At 40.5% G+C, this 19,125-nt stretch overlaps 2 protein-coding genes across 5 annotated transcripts in view; one reads left to right on the plus strand and one right to left on the minus strand.

Annotated features, from left to right (window-relative positions):
* Positions 1-5,463, minus strand: part of WHSC1 (Wolf-Hirschhorn syndrome candidate 1) — a 102,298-nt gene extending 96,835 nt beyond the window's left edge. Inside the window, exon 1 of the mRNA XM_015286001.4 lies at positions 5,280-5,463. The gene's annotated coding sequence lies outside the window, so the exon portion shown is untranslated. The remainder of the gene's footprint in view (positions 1-5,279) is intronic.
* Positions 1-19,125, plus strand: part of LETM1 (leucine zipper and EF-hand containing transmembrane protein 1) — a 54,090-nt gene that overhangs the window by 21,690 nt on the left and 13,275 nt on the right. For 2 of the 4 annotated variants that reach the window (XM_015285900.4, NM_001006461.4), the window contains exons 1-7: positions 4,789-4,978; positions 7,812-7,869; positions 9,691-10,147; positions 14,549-14,692; positions 15,873-16,010; positions 17,887-18,090; positions 18,550-18,669. In XM_015285900.4, coding sequence (XP_015141386.1) covers positions 4,900-4,978; positions 7,812-7,869; positions 9,691-10,147; positions 14,549-14,692; positions 15,873-16,010; positions 17,887-18,090; positions 18,550-18,669 — 1,200 coding nt within the window. In that variant the 5' untranslated portion in view covers positions 4,789-4,899. Of the gene's footprint in view, positions 1-4,788; positions 4,979-7,811; positions 7,870-9,690; positions 10,148-14,548; positions 14,693-15,872; positions 16,011-17,886; positions 18,091-18,549; positions 18,670-19,125 lie in introns of those variants that run through there. The other 2 variants (XM_046940227.1, XM_046940226.1) reach the window with 1 other exon arrangement.

Consider the following 19,125-nt stretch of genomic DNA (forward strand, 5'->3'; position numbering starts at 1 on the left):
GCCTTGCCCAGAACCTTCTAGCTTTTTCCCCATGTCCTCCTCCAGTCCAGTAGATTGCAGTGACCCAAAACACTGCTTTGTGCAATGATTCTGCATCTTTTCAGCTTGTTTGTTTCACATAAGCTCCATCTGCTGGTTAGAGCTAGAATCTGTATGACTTTCCACCGTGACCTGCAAATACTGCTTTTCCATAATAGACCACATCCGTATTCTTCCAGCGGTGTTCTCGTGTCTGCCTACAGGTAAAATATAATTAATGAACACCTAATCTATTATTGTACAGAGCCAATTTGGGTCAAGTTTATGCAATACTTTAAAACACTTCTTCTCTAGAATTTGAGCGGGTAATCATCCTTAGATCTGGAATGAATGTTTACAGCACAGTATTACTGTTACGGAAATCTCTATGGCATTGCATGCGACTCCACTGTTTCTGTGCTGTTGCAATGTATAGCCACTACTGCTTGGTTTTGGCACATAAGGAACAGGAATGAACTTGTGACCTGGACGTTCATAGAGAGTGAGTCCCTAATCCAGCTACCACTTGAACTTTTACCTTTGGGTTTTAACATTTAGGAAGCAAGGGGCTTTGTATCTCGGGAGTCTCTCCAAAATATCCATGATTATGAATGGGAGTATTTTTAAAGAGCTACTAATAATCCTTTGGTTTTCTCCCTCGAGTGGAAACTTAGTGTAACTGCCTACGCAGTAAGGTCTTTTTTCACATTTATGCTGAACGGTGGTGAATACAGATGAGGTTGATTCCATAGTGTTGAATCTATTCAATGAGACAACCTGGTAATTGCCATAGAAACAGGTCCTGCAGACTAAAACCTTAATTCTATTTTTAAATATCATATATAGACCTGGATCACTACAGAGCGTATAATCAGGCTGTGTAAACAGAAATGGTTCTGCATCAGAGAAACAGCAAGCTTGTCTTTCATCCTATCAGATGCTAATTGTGTTCCCACCTCCCCCCACTTCCAGCCCACAGCATCACAAACTGCACCTCCTTCCCCTTCATGCACCAAGTCTTATCTCCCCAGTGCCTTGCTGCCAGCTCAGCTTGTCACTTTGGTGCAATGGGGAACCGAGACCATGTGTGTGAAATGAATGTGGTCCTGGCAGGAGTGTCACAGATTTCCTATTGCTACACAGCCATTTGCACAAGCTAGAGGGTAACTGCATCTGAACTTGAGAGTGAAGGTCCTGCTATGCACTCAGAAATGAGCAGGATCTAGCAGGTGCTTCCTGGGATGTATCTGTCCTTGGAAAAAGAGTTGCAACTGTGGTAAACACAGAGGGATGCCCCTTCCAACCAATATTTTTAGCAGGCCACAGGGGAATCCTGTTCCCCATACATATCTGCCTATATGGGTAGCTACCTTAGTTTTGCTCCCTGTTCATATTGACGTGCGTTCCCCAGTTTCTAGGCAGATCTCTAATTGAAGGTTTATCTGCCCCCTTTTCATGTCTATGCCAGCAAAACACAGATGTAGGCATAATCTGTGTTGTTATAAATCTTACGTACATCTCTCTAAACAAATAAAGCATTCTTGCATTTTTTCATATCACTGGGTTATGCTCAGATATTAGTAAATGTCTTGATGTATTATTGTGCTCTTTGTTTTTGTTGTGGTTTCCATGGTAATAAATAGAAGGCATTGCTTTTGGAGCAAGCTATGTAGCCAGCTCTCATGCTGCTATTTAACATTCAGGGGGAAAAAAAGCTGATGCTTAATAAGAAATAATAACCTTAATTTGGTTTAAATACTGCATTTATTTTCATCATTCTCATTAAATCCATCTAAAAAGAAGGGTTTGTGTTTCTTCCTTTTAGTCTCACGCTATTCCTGCCAGAAAACACATAATGTTCAACAAGATGGCTGACAATTTTTTCCAAACAACATGGCTGCTTTAAGAATCTGGTCTAAAATGGCTGTACTAGCTTAAGGTTTTTCAAAATAAAACCCTAGTAACTATGTGTTTTGTGCCTTATTCTGTGCTTGAGTGTTCTTGTGAACCTACAGGCTGTTTGCATGTACTGGAATATGCTTTTCTTCAAAGCAAAATCTGACCTGCATGGATAGCCCACACATTAACCACAATCACCGTACCTTTTCATATGGGAACAGTTCATACGACTTGAAAATTATTAATAGTTTTTTTCTTCTTAAGCTTTTATTTTACAATACTTATTAAGGGCACAAAATCAATTAGTATTTTGAAACTGCGTCTTTGTTCAGGGAATTTTCACGGAGTGTACTATTTTTCCTTTTAATATGTGGTAGAAAACCACACAGCTTCCAGGTATAAACAAATCTGGAACAAAGGGCTGTACAGAAACATAACTGACTCAGGTCTGAAAGGCTTGCATGTACATTGTCTGGCATGCTGCGTACCACTGAAATGAATGAAACTCTCGAGAGTCTGATTACTCGTCTGCTTAAGTGTATTGAGTCCACTGTAATCATCTGTTTGCTGTCTGAAGGCTCTTGTCAACAGTTTAATGACTTCAGAGCATATTCTTCTTGTTCTATAGACTTCATATAGTGTTTCTACATAATTAAGCAGCTTTGTTAAAGGAACCGCCATTAGTTGCCCCATTTCATTTAGTTTAGTTATCATCCAACCAGAAAGGAAAAAGAAGAACAAGAGAAGGCTACAAACCCACTCCAGTGATTGGGGAGATCTTTTTTTTTAAGATTGCTGTAGTAACATAAAGCAATGTTGTTATGTTACACATTTTAAGCAACTTTAACCATTTAAATCTATCAGCCTCTCAAAAGACTTCTGAAAGTCTTGCAGTATGTTTTGGAGCTAAACATTTTAAAAGCAGCTCTGATAAAAAGTACATAAATAATATCAGTTACGTTTCTAACAGTTACTAAATAGAACCAACAATAGTGGTTTTGTAGCCAATACAGTTAAAAGATACACAAGAAAAGGGTATCTTGATTTATTTTAAGGTTTGGTGAATTGAATATTCCATCCTTTGATATTCTATGTGATGAATCACAGAATTATGGAATCACAGAATCGTAGGGATTGAAAGGGAACTCTAGAAATCATGAAGTCCAACCCCCTGCTAAAGCAGGTTCCCTACAATAGGTTGCACAGGTAGGCATCCAGATGGGTCTTGAATATCTCCATAGAAGGAGACTCCACAACCTCTCTGGGCAACCTGTTACAGTGCTCTGTCACCCTCACTGTAAAGAAGTCCTTCCACATATTTGTGTGGAACTCCCTACGTTCAAGTTTTTGACCCTTGGCCCTTGTCCTACTGCTACGCACCACTGAGAAGAGCCTGGACTTATCAAATTGCTTCCCACACTTTAGATATTTATAAACATTGATCAGATCCTCTATCTTCTCCAGGCAGAACAGACCAGTGTCTCTCGGTCTTTCCTCATACGGGAGATGGCTCCAGGCCCTTTATCATCTTTGTTACCTTTTCCAGGAGACCCTAGGAGATCCCTGTCTTTTTTGAACTGGGGAGCCCAGAATTGGACATGGTAGTCTAAATGCGACCTCATCAGGGCAGAGTAGAGGAGGATCACCCCCCTCGATCTGCTGGCCACACTCTTTTTAATGTATCCCAGGATCCCATTGGCCTTCTTGGCCACAAAGGCCCACTGCTGGCTCATGGCCAACCTGTGGTCCACCTGTGCACCCCACTCCTTCTCTGCAGGGCTCCTGTCCAGCACGTCATCCCCTAACCTGCAATGATGCATGCATATAAATAACACAGATTTTATTTAATTGTTCCTATTTAGTAGGAAACCCTGATGATTTTCTTTAAATACATTTAAGAACTTTAAAAATCAATAATTTCCTGCATTTTCCAAGTCTTTAGACTACAGGGGCGACTTCAGACACATTTTCCTCTGTTTCAGTCAGTCTCCTTTGGGTCAATCCTGACGATCCTGCCACCCTTTGCAGATAAAGAACCTGAGCCCCTGTTTTCTTCAGGGCTTAGGTGCGTGTAGAGGTGAACAACTGCCCGGTGTTAGAAACAAAAGCGAAATGCCAGAGGCCCACAGGAGCGGAACCTTTGTGGCTGTTCAGAGCTGCCCTCCAGGCAGCCATCTTGTAGCCGGTGGCGTCAGCCATCTTGTTGAGAAACACTTGCAGCAGCTTTTCCCCCATTTTCAAAACGAGGCATTCCCTCCCAAACTTCACACACCTCATTTCTAGCGTTTCGTTATTCTCTTATTAAACGATCGCTTCTGCCGTTTGATTCCGGTTGTTCCCTGTATCTCTGTGATCAAACGTGAAGCACAACGAATGGCACAATTTACACTGTTTTGAGCATGTGGGTATATGACAAAAGATGCTCACACGGGCCCGGAGCACACCGGTGTTGGTGGACCAACGTGCCCCCTGCAGCCCCACTACATCCAGCACTAGCAAAGCACCGCTGTTGGCTGCTGCTTTATGTACTATTTTAGCTCTAAAATATCCTAACACTCCGCAGACAGGTGCTTTTTTTCCCGTCACATCCTGCGATACTCATGCACTCAATAAAACGACCAATTGGTGAGCAGTAATTGGTTTTAGCCTAACCCAGAGGGGCTCGCTTGCCCCCACACGAGCGCAGCGCGTTACCGCCGCCCTGACGCGGGGCCGGATCCCCTCAGTGACAGTCCCGCCCCGCCCCGCCCGCCCCGTCCTCTACGGTAAACGTCACCGCAGCACCCAGGACTACAGCTCCCGGCATGCCGTGCGCTCCTGAGAACTACACTTCCCGGCGTGCCCGGCTCCGGCGCGGGGGTGGCGCTATGCGGAGGAGCCGGCTGGGCGCTCCTGGGCGTAGCGGGGCGCGCAGCGTGCGGCGGGACACGAGCAGGCCGGTAGGCCGCCGCCGATAGCTGCCCGCCGCCGCCCAGCGCCAAGATGGCGTCCATGCTGCTACAGAGCTGCGGCCGGCGGGCCTGCCGCCTGCCCCGCGCGCTGCGCCGCCAGGCCCCGCTGGGTGAGGCTCCCGCGGCCCGGAGGGGAAGCGCGGCCCCGTGTCGCCGGAGGGGCTGAGGAGGGAGCGAGGGCTGGAGCGGGAGAGGCGCTGTGGGGGCTCGCGGTGTGGGCGGAGAGGTCACGGCCCTGGGCCGGGCCCGGTGCGCGGCGTGGGGTCGTGCTGTCTCCGTCAGGGGCTGAGGGAGGGCCGGGCGTGCCGGGCTCGCTCCGCTGCCATTGGGCCTTGCTGCCCTGCTCGCAGCGCAGCGTGGCTGTGGGGTGCTGCTCTCACCGCTGCACGCATCTCACCGTTCATTTCTTACCTTACATTATGAAGACAGTGCTCGTTCGATTTCATCCAAGTGGCTCTGAAGGCGGTGGAAAGCAAAAAGGAAGCTTAGCCATACGCGTGATACGGTTTCTAATACTGAGATAACCTGGCAGTTGAAATATCTCAGCGCGGTGCGGTTTAAGGACATGGAGCAGCTGATGCCCTGTGACGTCCGTGAGCCTCGCGCCTGCTTTTTACGTCCTGGATCTGGAGCGGCGAGGGTTTAGCTGGTGGAGTGAGGAGAGCTTAGCTGCTTTCCTGCTTGTTAAGAAGTCATCCCAGAGGCAAACTCGTTTGCTAGAATATTGTGGAAAAATTGGTTAGCTTTTGTGCTGTAATGCTCTGTGCTTATGGTGTCTTCAGTACTTGTAATGGAGTGTTAAGCCATTATTAATATGGTCCATCAACCCATTCCCCAACACGTCCCTCACTGCCACATGTCCATGTTTCTTGAGTTTCTGGAGTGTCAGTAATCTAAGATTAAGTTAAAGCTAAGTGCTTCTAAGAATCCTAAATGTTCTTCCTGTACAGATCAAACTGCTTACGCTTTGTAGGGACTTACTTCCTGTCAGCAAATATCTTATTGCTATGACAGCACACAGCTATTCTATATTCAAAGCTTTCATTTTAATGTTTTATTGCATTTAAAACTTTCTGATGGCATCTTTTCCATGAGGAACACGTGTATGCATATCCTTTCTGACACTTGCTTTCCCTACTTCCCAAGCAACTCATCCTATTGCAAGTTTCTTAAGTTAACAGTGTTGAGTATAGTGAGCTATATTCATCTTGCTCAGATACATATGGATTTTTGTGCTACCCCAGAGGCCATAAGCATGGACTTTGCTCTTTTCTGAAGAAAGTACGTATTTCACTTCAGGGCCGGGTTGCTCCCTGGTACTGAGTTAGAACATAGATTCAGTGTAACATAAAGAGCACTTGTAGTCAGAACTAGCCAAGTTCAAATTAAGTTATTCTCTAGAATGCTCCGGTGACATCTGTGTTTCCGTGTGTCCATTCACATTCCAAATGGCAATATGACAAGAATCATTTGAGTCAGCATGTTTTCTTTGGTATGGTAACTATGGAGTTTTGTTCTTTGCCCTTTCCTTGGAATTAATGAGTCCTAGCTGGAAGAGAAATAAAGTTAAATGAAAGCGTCTTACTCTTACAGAGTTTTATCAAAGAAACTTAAAGAAACTCTGATCTTTTCCGTGTTGTCCCTCTTTGTTCTGTGAGCACCTGTCTGTAGCAGATCACATCCTCTCATTTTTGTCACATGTGCTTTGTGTACTTCCTGGCACTGAGGCAGAAAAATGCATTATGGTTTTGGGGCTCATCTGTAAAGATCCTGCGTACTTCTGGCTTGTTCAGCTGTTCTTAGGGGCACCTTTTTGATATGGCTTGATTCTCAGGTCAAGGAATTCAGCCGCTGATCAGAATGCTTTCGCAGGTTCCCAGGGCTGGTTTGTGAGCCAGAAGGGGCTGTCTTTCCCCTGGCTTTTTCTTGTAGTGACAATAAGTGTCTGTTAGAGTTTCATATAACTTGAGATGGGTAAATTCTTTCTTTCCTTTTGACTTTCTGATGCCATAACTTTAATGACATCAAAGCCAACTTGGCACAATACATCCAATGATTATTGAGAGTGTTCTTTGGTGAGTCAACTTTATTTTTTTTCCCTCTCTTCTTTTCCGTCCGTGCCTTTTGATGTTCCTACCTGATTTTGGAGATTCTCATCCTGAAATAATTAGGCTATGCTGCTGGGAAATGCTTTTGCCAGTCAGATTTGATACTTTTTCTCAGGTACGACCACGTCTACTTCAGTTTCTTTTATAGGTTGTATCTTAGCTTTGATGATGGAAAAGTTGACCAGTAACCTTGAAAATGGCTCTTACACCTTGCCATCTTTTGGAATTGACCAGAAGTAGTTTAGTAGGTGGTAATCCATCTGGGTCATCTAATGCTGTGTTGTTGTGGAATCATTCAAAAACTGCATTTGCTTTCACTGAGGTTGTTCAGAGTTGCAGTTGCTTGTCCAAAGAACTCAGAAACCTGCCAGGCAGTTGAACAAGTTCATTCATTACCATCCACAAAGTTTGGCTGTATATGTGAACAGTTTACTTGCACACATATGGAGATGTCAGCCATGTTACAGAAGGGCTTCCTGCCTGTTTTCCCATTTTATCCTATGAGTCAGAAGATTGCAGATTAAGAGAAATGCAGAGAACGTGCCATGTGCTTTGATTCCTGTTGGAACAGGATGAGGTTTTTGGACTTCAGTACTTCACTTGGAATTGTCAAAGGAAAAGCTTCTCTTTCTTGGATGTTTGAAATGAACAGTCATCCCAAGTGTGAATGTGCATACAGTAAAAATCCAATTGCTTAACAGCAGTTTATTATGTTTTTATTGGTAGCTGCTTCTTAGTAAGACTGATCTTTTTAAATCACGTTTGTGTACAATTCACTATATGGATACATGTTTTCCAAATTCAGAATGAATGCTAATAATTGGTGTTTTTCTAGGTAACTTGGGAGATCGCGCTTGTCTTAGTTGTACATCCCTGAGGTTGGCAAACAAAATGTAAGTAAATGTGAAATGTTCTTTCTAAACTCAAAGCTGTACCAAACTCTTGGTTATTATACTGTAACGAGACACTGGTTTCACTTCTGTACTCAAAGTGTGAAAATACCAGCTTTATCCTGTTACTGACAGACATAAGGAAGTCCGAGAATAATTCTGTTCACCTAACTGATTGTATGTGGGAGAAAGAAAGTGGTATATTTTCCTTTTTTGTCCACTTTCACTCTTCTTGTTTCCTTAAGATGTGAAAGCAATAGAGTATTATTTTTATGTTCTTGCCTGATTCCAGGTGACATAATGGCATGTTGTGGTTTTCAGGCATCCTTTCTCTGTGGAGTTCTATAGAGTCTTAAGCATTTAGTCAAGGCTAGTTTGAAATACGTAGTTGTCAGTTAGGAACTTAGTCATTTGAGCTGTACCTTGGTAAACCAGGGCAGTGTACTGTACATTACAGCATTGACTGAGGCTCATCGAGGGGATCACGGTCTCTTTTGCAAGTAAATCCAGTTGTTCTGTGCTCTTATGTTGCTTAAGGAGCTGGATGAGAGAGTCCATTCTCATTCTGACCTGTCTTACAAGGCATGTTTATGGATATGAATTTTCTAATGTCTTTTCTTGGAATATTAAAATATGTTGTCTAGTTTATTTAGTCTGACTGGTCAATAAACAGTGACCATTCCTCAGTTTTGTAAGTTTCTATTTTATCACAAGAGTGTGTTTTGCTGTCTGATACAAAACACAAAGTGATTCCTTTCTTCTTCAGTCACGTTACTTTTGAATCGCTTACTACATAATTAGTTATGAGAGGTTTTAATATAGACCTTTTTCAAATTTCAGTTGGCTTTTTTTACAGATTATTATGAGGTCTCTCTTTGGGAAGAATGGAAACTTACTGATTTACTTCTGTGATGTTAAGAGAATGTTGTGATAGAAATCACTGTCTATTAGGTTGTGGGCCGGTTGGTTTGTTTGTTTTGTGAAGCTCTTCTGCTGAAAGCTGCTGTTACTGTGATGCTGCTCCTTAGAATAAAATAAACTGATGCCTGCACACAGCTCAGATCCAAAGCAGGGGACTCCAATAATACCAGTACTGAGGAAAGCTTGGGAAAGAAGCTCTGTGTCCAACATCTTCTAGTGGAAGTGTGTTTAAGGAGACGCATTTATTGTGTCTTCTAATGTGTATCTACTGTTTCAGGTTATTTCCTTCTGACTTCACTTTGCATTTAATGTAAAAAAGAACCAAATTTTTGTCCTGTGTGCACCACCTCAGAACCACAATGGAGGTTCAAATGTAAAGTTTCTTCTGAAAAAAGAAAACAAGATCTGTGGAGAGAGTAAGGGAGAAACTCCAATGAAATCATCTCTCTCTGATGCTAATCCTCTTCCCCTAACTCAGTACCTGACCCAAGCCTACAGCCTGCAGTTTCTTAACTGTTTTGTTTAAATAGAAGAAATAATAGAAGGGGCTTTATGTTACTTTTGGTTTATTTTCAAATGGAAAACACTTCTGTTTGCTGCTCTTCATTTAACTTGAGTAAAATAAGTTACCTTCTCTGAGTAGTTTAAAGGAGAATTCACTGCAGGTTGAATTTTTCTTCAGGTTTTGTTTATTTGTTTTGGTTTTGTTTGTTTGGTTTTAGTTTTGTGGATGTTGTTGCTTGTTTGGTTTGTTGCAAAGTACAGCAAAACACTGCTTTCAGGTTTAGACATCCTGATCTTGAGATTTATAAATAAATCTTGTTGAATAAGTGATATATATTTCTCAAATGATGCACCATGTATTGTTAGTTTTTGAATGCTCTTTCTTCTTTTCTTTTGAAGGACTGTACACTTTAAATATTGCACTAGTGTTGCTCCTGTTTACGCATACTCCAAAAAAGATCACTACTGTTGTTGGACTAAAGGATTGGAACGAACGTACTTTACTCTTATGAGCTCTTCTGGCTCATGGACGCCCCTGGCAGCCATGGGTGTTTTAGGACCCAAATATCTCCCAGTTAGGTGGTGGCATTCTTCACGTTCTCTTCAAGATGACTCCATAGTTGAAAAGTCCCTGAAGTCCTTAAAGGACAAAAACAAGAAGTTGGAAGAAGGGGGTCCTGTATATAGTCCAACAGAAGTGGAAGTTGTGAAAAAATCTATTGGACAGAGGATTGTGGATGAGCTGAAGCACTATTACCATGGTTTTCGATTACTCTGGATTGACACAAAAATAGCTGCAAGGATGCTTTGGCGAATACTACATGGAAATACTCTGTCACGTCGAGAACGGAGACAGGTACTGAGTAAATACCAATTTCATTCTAGTATCCTTAATGATTGCTACATTTTATTTTAACCTGAAGTCATTCTTTTTGTTGTGTTTTGTTCCTAGGGTTAAAATGGCTTTGTGAATTTCCCTCCTCTGCCTCACGTAGACTCTAAGAACTTCTGATTTGATTCCCAACTGTTTTAAGTCTTGTCCCCCGGTATAGCTCTTTGAATCTGCCATTAGAACAACAAAATATTCTGTTTCGAAATATGACTGTTCTGTTTCTAAATGGTACATGAGCATATATAATTTGCTCTGTGTGTGGAGAACAGAAGTTGGAGATAAAGATATTTGCTAGTTAGTAAAGCAGATTTTTGTGCTTTGGTATGTGAGCGGCAACTGGTTTCTTCTCAAGTTCCCATCCAGTTACATGTGTAAACACAATCACTTTTTCTATTTTAAGTTTTTAGCTGGAAAGATGGAGGCAAAACACTTCTAGCAAAGGTTGGTTTTGTGCTGACTTGGTTTTAAAAGCAAAACCAAAAAAAGAGAATAAAGTAGAAGATGTAGTTTAACTTCATGGTTAATACTGATGTTATTTCGGTTTTGGTTATAAATGTGTCTGTGCGATAATCGTACACCAAATAGGTAACTTGAGAGGAGTCTTTGTTTTATACTTCTGTTTTTCCACATGCCATGCAGCTTACAGTCCTTGAAATTGTGTAAAAAATGACTGAACATTTTTTAAAAGCTTTAAAGAATTTTTAAGAAGAGGAAAACTGAATGCATCTGTTATTCAAGTTCACCAGGTCATTGGTAATGTATTAAGGGCACTAATTTAGTTCTTGTTTTGCTGCTTTTTTAGATGATATATGTAAGCAGCTTACATAGATAATCATATCTGTCTTCTTTTAAAACACAAAGCAAAAACACTTCATCTAGTATTGAAAAATTGTGGTGGATGAGATGTTGGAGAAAAAAATGTGTATGCATTCTGGCAGCAGGAGTGGTTGGTGCCTCTGGTAATTAAGTGTAAACATCTGCAGATTGTACGCTGCAAAGGCAATGTGTTAGATTTACATCTGCGTGTCTAAAAATATTCCTAATTGCTCAAAAATATGAATGCTTTAATGATTTATTGATAAGCTTAGCTGCGAAATCGAGCATTTTCGTGGATAATTTGAGCACAGCACGTCTCAGTGAACAATGCAGAAATGTTTCTTTTTGTGTATACGCCAGATCAGACAAATGACAGAAAGGCGTGTGGTGGTTTTCATCATTTATTATGTTTGGGCTCTCTGCAGCAGCAGTGGTTGATGGCGTTTGGTCTCAGCATCTTCACACTACTTATTTTTGTTCTACTCTTTAATGCTGGTGCAGGAGTGTATTTGGCAGCTGAGCCAGCTGAAGCGTTGCTCAGCAATGAATTTAAAAGTGTATGCTGACATAAGATAGGGGATTATGTAGTGCCAAGAAAGAGCAGCTGAGGAGAGCAGGGGAAACGAGGACAGCAGGACCTTGGAAAGTTCTTGTTCAGAGCTCTACAGTACCAGAAAGACCAAGCAAGACCAGTTAATTCCCAGAAGTCTTCCATAAGGCAGGACTGGAACCATTGGCTTTTCTGCCTATTTCAAATCTGCTGAGCCATACTTCTGAGAAATTACACCACCAGGAAAAAAGAGAAATCCCACAGAAGTATTTCTGCTGAAAGATGAGAAGTGTGTCCTAGAAGGCTTGAACTGTCAGGAGCACTATGTTATCTTTGGATGAGCACGCGCTATCCACTCAATGGAGGAATTTATTCACTAGATTCCTCTTTAGTGCTGTCGTCCAGTGAGCATAGAGCTGTCTTTCTCATAGCTGTGTAGTTGTATGGCCTTCCTGAATTTTATTTCTTTATTGCGGATGAGAGCTTCCACTGTTGATTCTCTTACTTTAAATAAAAGTTTCTTGCATAGATAGAAGTTGGTGTTTGCATTGATAAAGTTTCTCTAATGACAAAATCTGTTGGTGATCCAGTGTAGAAATTGTAGGAAAAAATAATTTTTAGAACTACAGCTGTTACTTTCTCAATCTAAGCTGTGTACGTTCTTCATATGGAGGTAGAGGATATCCTGTCTCTGGAATGGAAGAGTCGTGGTAGGCCTTGAACCCAGGTCAGTGAAGAGCAAACCGGTCTACAGCTGAACAAAACTTTGCATGTGCTTCTTTAAAGCCTTATCTAGGTTTGTTTCAGCACAGTTTTTTTGGTTTTTTTTTTAAATCATCCTTAAGTTGTAGTGTAATGATTGATTTTAAAGAGGTCTTAAATCTTTGATGCCGGGTTTGTAGGAGTTGTGCCTGAAATTCTTAGTATTTGAAGTACGTACTGCTTTAAATGTAATAAACCATGTATGAACCAACAGTCCTAGAAAAATCTTATCTTCACTCAAACTGACAAATGAGTTATTTCTGCTTGCCTTTTCCTTCCTCTTTGGAGGCAATAATGGAAAGATATCTGAGTAATCTAACCACATTAACAAGCAATTGCAGCGTGGTTAATGCAAGGGAGCTATTGCTTATGTAAACCAAAACTCAGTTACAAAATTCTGCTTGTACAATTGCTGGCAGGCTTTAGATTCAACAACATCACTTGTATACACTTAGGAGATAAGTCAGGAAAAATTAAATGTGTAAAATGTGATACTGACTGTTTAAAAACTACTTTCTCTAGTAATGCTTTTTGCAGCAGGGAGGTTCAGGGCATTGTGTGCTGCAGAATTTGAGGTTAATATATTGGCTTCGCAGAGCCTTCTGTCCTGTAGGAGAATAAAGAGGGGAGTGCTGCAGTACATGAGCTGTAGCAGCAGATACAGAGCAATCACAGGTTCTTCATGCTACTGCCAAGCCATGTGTGGAATCATGCACCACTGTATTCTGTTTCTGTGCAGAGCTCTTAGTGCAGCTATGTGATTTATGTAAGCTGATCCAGGACTATGCTGCCGCAGTCAGGCTTGGTGCTTAAATGCAAGGGCTTCCCCTTGCCTACTCTATCCCCTTTTCTTTTGCACTGAACTGCATCTTGAGGGTAGAAACAGGAGCAGTATATCACATTCTGTATATTTTTTGAAGTTTTTTTTTCCAGGGAAAATGTCTGGTCTTCTGACTCTTAACATTCTCTTCTGAACTTTCTTACATCCTTTTGAACTCTCTGGTAGTCATTTATCTGCTATTGTTGGAGTGAATGGAAATGCCTTCGAGTCTGTAAACAATGGACAAATGCAGTTTCCCAGAAAGGAAGTGTTTTTTTTATATATACAAAGCAAAATGCCGGCCTTTACATCTGCAAAGCTTGTGCTCAAACTGCATGTAATGCTTCTGGATGGTTTTATGCTGAGAAAATGGATTAAAGCTGTATTTGTTTTGTACTCTAGCAAAGCTGTTCTGTAGCAGCACTGCAGCCTGCACTGGTTGTTGCTCTTGCCGTCTGGACTGGCACAAGCTGTGAGGAGGGGGTGCAGGGGGAAATGCATATTTACTTGTGTGCCTGCATTTCTGTTGCTATGTTTTGCCAGTCATAACTGTGTTTATTAAGGCATGGTGGTGACTGACGGTGCTGGGGCAGTAGTGCACTTCTGGCCTTCAGTCTCTGATGTAGAAACTGACGTGGTTCCCAGGAACTGGTTATTTACGTTATAAAATGAGGTTAGTCAAACAGCACGCTCCTCCAATATAAACCAAATTATTAATCTTCAGAGTTGTAGAAGTTTGATTATAGACCGTACAGCCTAATACATACAGTTGTGGGTGTACAGAAATCAAAAGGATGATAATTATTTCAGGCCATTCTCAATTCAGTAACTAATGCATCTGCTTGCTGCAGAGGGCTACTGCTCCAGAAAAGCCACGATTTAAAATCAAAACAAAAAACAACAAAAAATCCCTTTACAAAGCAGAGCTCATTACCCTGGATTTAAATGTATGTTACAATTGTTAGAAGGCAGAGGGGAGGAGTCCTTCATTTTACTCTTGATTACTCAGTCCGCGGCAGCTCATGCATGTAAGAAGTGGTGGAGCACAGATAAAGATGAATAAAAGAGGTTAAGCAGCTTTAACAACAACAAATGACCACCTCCTGTTTTCAGGTGCTTTTAAGAGGTTTAAATGAGATACTTGCTCAGTAATCCTATTGAGACACAGTGAAGGTTTTGAAATGCTTTCTGTGGTATTGAAAACCGGTGACTGGGGTGCTCTGTAGCCTGTAGTAACTTTAAGAAAAAGATACCAAAAATTGACTGACTTCTTCACATTCTTTCTTACTGTGTTATTTTGTATTTCCTTTCTAGCAAATACATATGTGCACGTGTTAGTGGTAAGGCAGCTGAGAACGTCAAGTATTTTTAAATAAATATATGAAACTTTGCTTATCTGTACATTTATTTCTTCCAGTTTCTTCGAATATGTGCTGATCTCTTCCGCTTGGTTCCTTTCCTCGTTTTTCTCGTTGTCCCATTTATGGAGTTTCTGCTTCCAGTAGCTCTGAAGTTGTTCCCTAATATGCTTCCGTCTACATTTGAGACAAAGTCTAAAAAGGTAAGTCTGACTTTGTGATCCAGGACAATGTTTGGAAAAACCTGAGCTCATGTTGTGAGTGTTGTCTGAACGTATTTTATACCTGCTGTGCCTGTTTGGAGAATCTCATAATAAAAGCAGTCATTTAATTCTTTCTGATAGGATGAAGCGTTTTCTTCTGATAAATATGGTGTTATAAGCAACAAGCATTACAGTGGTTCATTCTTATTTTTATTTTATTCTATATTTTATGGGGCAGGAAAATACATATATTGTAGTCCATATCACTGTTTAGAAGTTATTTTAGTCTATGAAGATTTCAGCAAGGTTTGGGAACTTGACATTCAATTGATATTGAGCTGTTCTAATGATATGTAAAGCTTTTTATTGCTGTATAAAATCATACTATATTATTACTAAATAAATGTATGTTTTTAAGCCAAAGTAAAACTTTACATGAGTTATCAAGAGATAGGGAATGGAAAAATCTACATGGTCATTGGTGGTAGCTATGTGTTTCAGTGGGCTTAAGGTGGTCAGGATTTTAAAGTAAACAGTGGTTCAATATTTGCTGAATAGTGTTTCAATTTCACATCGTCATGCATGTGGAAGAGAATTGTTTTGTTAAATATGAACAGGAAAGAGGCTGATTGTTTTTTTGACGTAGGAACTAATGCTCAAAAGTTACATTTGAGCAACTAAAGTTAAAGTTGAAATGTGTTTCTGTAAGGCTGAGAGGGATTTTAATGCTGATCACTCCAAATGATCTAGTAGAGACCTAACTGCGTTCTGAGTATTTTTTTTTTTTTTATTCTAGTATTTGACCTAAATAATGTTTGAGCTGCATCTAACACTTATTTTAGGTCATTATCAAAGATGACTATAGTCAAAGTATTGGTGAATGTTTTTGTCTGTCTTCATGCTTGGGTGCATGTCAGCAATAGCAGGTGAAGCCTTAAGATATTCTTCCCTGTTGGCATTGCACCTCGAGCTTTGTGGAGCTTCCAGCTGGTCGACCTGTCTTACATTGTGATTTGGTCATCTTTGTGTATGTGTCCTCTTGTGAAGTGTGTTACAGCAGAAGTTCAGAAGCAGTGTACAGATAACTTGAGTGAGGGCAAAAGTCGTCGTATTTTAGTACAGGTATTTCTAGATGAAACGTAAAAAAAAACATTTTTTTTTGCTTGTTTGCTTTTAACAGGAGGAAAGATTGAAGAAACAACTGAGAGTAAAGCTTGAATTAGCTAAATTCCTTCAAGATACAATTGAGGAGATGGCCTTAAAAAATAAGGCAGCCAAAGGAAATGTTACAAAAGATTTTTCAACGTTCTTTCAAAAGGTAATTGTCTTTTTTTTTAAAGCTTTTTTTTGTTGTTGTTCCAACCCCCTGCTATAGTCAGGCACATCTCCCTCTAGACCAGGTTGCTCAATGTCAATCAAAGTCAGATATCTGCCTCCAACCTAAAGACAGTCAATTTTGTTAGTATTTCCTTTCACTGAGTTGAAGGTAAACTATTCTCTGGGGAGATAAAGAATATCTTCCTAAATCTCCTCAGCATAGGATTCATCTCCATCCATGCACGTTTCTGATTTCTGTAGTCATGGGGCTGTCAAGACAATAACCATCTGCTACTGCCAGAGGCTGAGAGTATGGCCGAGAGTTGTAAGCACTGAAGAAGGTGCAAAACTCTGGGTATTTTAGACCTGGGCTTTTCAAGCTTGAGCTTTTCCTGAGAATTAAGTTTTTAGAAGCTGAGGTAATAAGTTGATGGCAGCAAATGGGTTGCCTCAGATAATGGTAGTACTGTTGAAAGGTTGTGCAAGTACCTACTTGCAAAGGCCTGGTACTTGCAAACTTATTTGCAGTCATTTCTTTGTAATCTTTTTCATGCTCAGAAGATCTCAATTGGTTAGTTACAGTGACTAGTAGCTGAAGCATGCCTCTAGTCCTTAGGTCTATGGACTCTGGGGAACATGCCACTGCTATGATTCATCTTTGGAGCATTTCATTTTCATCTGAAACAGCTACTAAGAATTTAAATTCAAAGGTTTGTTTCTATGGAAATTAACATGTATCACTCCACATTTGCTAGGGGGAGTTCCAACTTCTTGTGATGACTAAAATGACTAAAAAGAAGCTTCAGGATCTGCTTTCCTTATGCGTGGGTGTGTTCTTTATGATCGTAACTTTCTCATTTGTGCCACAGAGATGAACTTCATTGATGTCATTTCACTGTAATAAGAAATAGAAAAGAAAGGTGAAATGTTTCCCCACCTTTCTGCTGTTCTCTGCTGCTGCTTCTGTGGTGAGGTATTTGCCAGAAGCCATGAATTACAGTCTTAACGTGTTTCCTTCAGAATTCCAGAACTTACCTGCCTGGCCTTGGAACTCATGATGAAGTTTGTGTGAACTCTCAGGCTTTTTTCTTAGGCTTTTCTGGACAATCATAGGATCATTTGAATTGGAAAGGACCATCTAGTTCAATTCCCCTGCATTAAGCAGGGACACCTATAGCTCCATGGTGCTCAGAGCCCCATCCAGCCTGACCCTGAGTGTCTCCAGGGATGAGTGCATCCACCATCTCTTTGGAAAGAAGAGAGGTGGTAGATGGAGAAACTAGTTTTCTTCTATCTAATCTAAATCCTCCCCTCTTTTAGTTTGAAGCAAGTGCAGTTGTGGAAAGAGCTTAGGTAGATGAAAATTAGTGTTTCGTAGGTACACGAAGGTCACAAAAATTTTGCCATTTGAAATTGCGATGTGCTTCTTGGTATATCTTTAGAGAGAGGTACTTTCAATGTGCTTTTATGTTTACTATGTATGGTGCCAGAAAGTACGCTTGCCCATGTGACTCCTGTAACTACTATTTATCCTCTGGGATATTTTGAGTTATCTCAAGGCAGTGCCAATTCAGAGGGAGCTACTCATTAGTGTACACGTGCATCTAATTGTTGGTTTTGATGGGTTTGATCTAACCCCATATATTATACATTGCTGTTGAAAACTGTTAATATCATCAATACCATTCTTTTGCCTTTTATAGCAAGCAAGTACTTTTTGAAACAAAAATTCTTCCTTGACTTCCTTATATCCCATTTCCTGTTAGAAAAACTGATGCAAAGTACCTGACAAGTGAGAACAGTTTTTACTGTTCAAAATAATGCCCAATTGTGAGATTTGTTTTGAAAAGCTTTTTGTATCTCTGTTTTTCTTACAGATCAGGGAGACTGGTGAAAGACCCAGTAATGAGGAGATCCTGAGGTTCTCAAAACTATTTGAAGATGAATTGACTCTGGACAATCTAACCAGGCCTCAGTTGGTGGCACTTTGTAAATTGTTGGAACTTCAGTCAATTGGGACGAATAACTTTCTCCGCTTCCAGCTGACTATGAGGTTGAGAACTATAAAAGCAGATGACAAAGTGAGTTATTCTAGATATGTACTGGTTGATAATGTTTATGTGTAAGAAGAAAAAGGTGTGTGTGTGTGTATGTATACATAGTTTTTCTAGGCATTTTCCTCTCCTTATTTTGAGCTAACTTGCAACAAAAAGGCCTGGAGTACTTAAAATCTTGTCTCCTTAATTATAAAGAAAAAACTGCCCTTTTTATCTACCGTTAAATTTCAGGAAATTAATCATATACCAAAGAAGAGCATTTCTACAAAACTATCATTTTTGAAGGAACTAATGACAAATATGAACTTGGGGAGAGGTTTGACTGCCTTGTAGTGTTTGCTGCTGTTTAATGAAGAGGAGGCTGCCTTGTGTTACCACAGCAGCCTCTAGTGGCTGTTCTAAACTGCAGACTTCTGAGTGTACGTTGGTGGTTCTTCAGATTTGAGCAGTTACGTATTGAAGTTTATTTTATGCTTTGTGCAGATGATTGCTGAAGAAGGAGTTGACAGCCTGACTGTTAAAGAACTGCAGGCAGCCTGTCGTGCACGAGGAATGAGAGCCCTTGGTGTGACAGAAGAGCGCCTCAGGGAACAGCTTAAACAGGTATGTTTTTGCAAGACTGTATACACAGACTTAATTTAATTGCTAACTATGATTTTTGTTATCATTCTGATAAAATCATTTTGCTTCTCCTCCCATTAAAGACATGGCTAAAATAGTTTACTTAATAAGCTTTTGTCCTGTGTTCCCTGTAAATACATAATAGTGGTAATTTCTGTTTTTTAGGTGGGTTGTGATGTTTTGATGATGATGTTGAAACGTATTCAAAATATGTTTTCAGTTATGCCTCTTTGTCTTGTTAGTTATTTTTATTAATCCATAAAGTATGTTTCTCCTGGTAAATCTCAGAGAAAATAAATTTTATCTTTTGGTTACCTGATTCAGAAGAAGATGCATATGAAACAAAATGTTCTTCAGATGCTTCTTCAAAGCAATCACTGCATTTCTTTACTGTTACAGCCTGTTGTTCCTGTGTTAGGTGTATTTATCTATAACTAG

This window comes from Gallus gallus, chromosome 4 (genome assembly GCF_016699485.2).
Source record: "Gallus gallus isolate bGalGal1 chromosome 4, bGalGal1.mat.broiler.GRCg7b, whole genome shotgun sequence".
In the NCBI taxonomy this organism is placed as follows: Eukaryota; Metazoa; Chordata; class Aves; order Galliformes; family Phasianidae; genus Gallus; species Gallus gallus.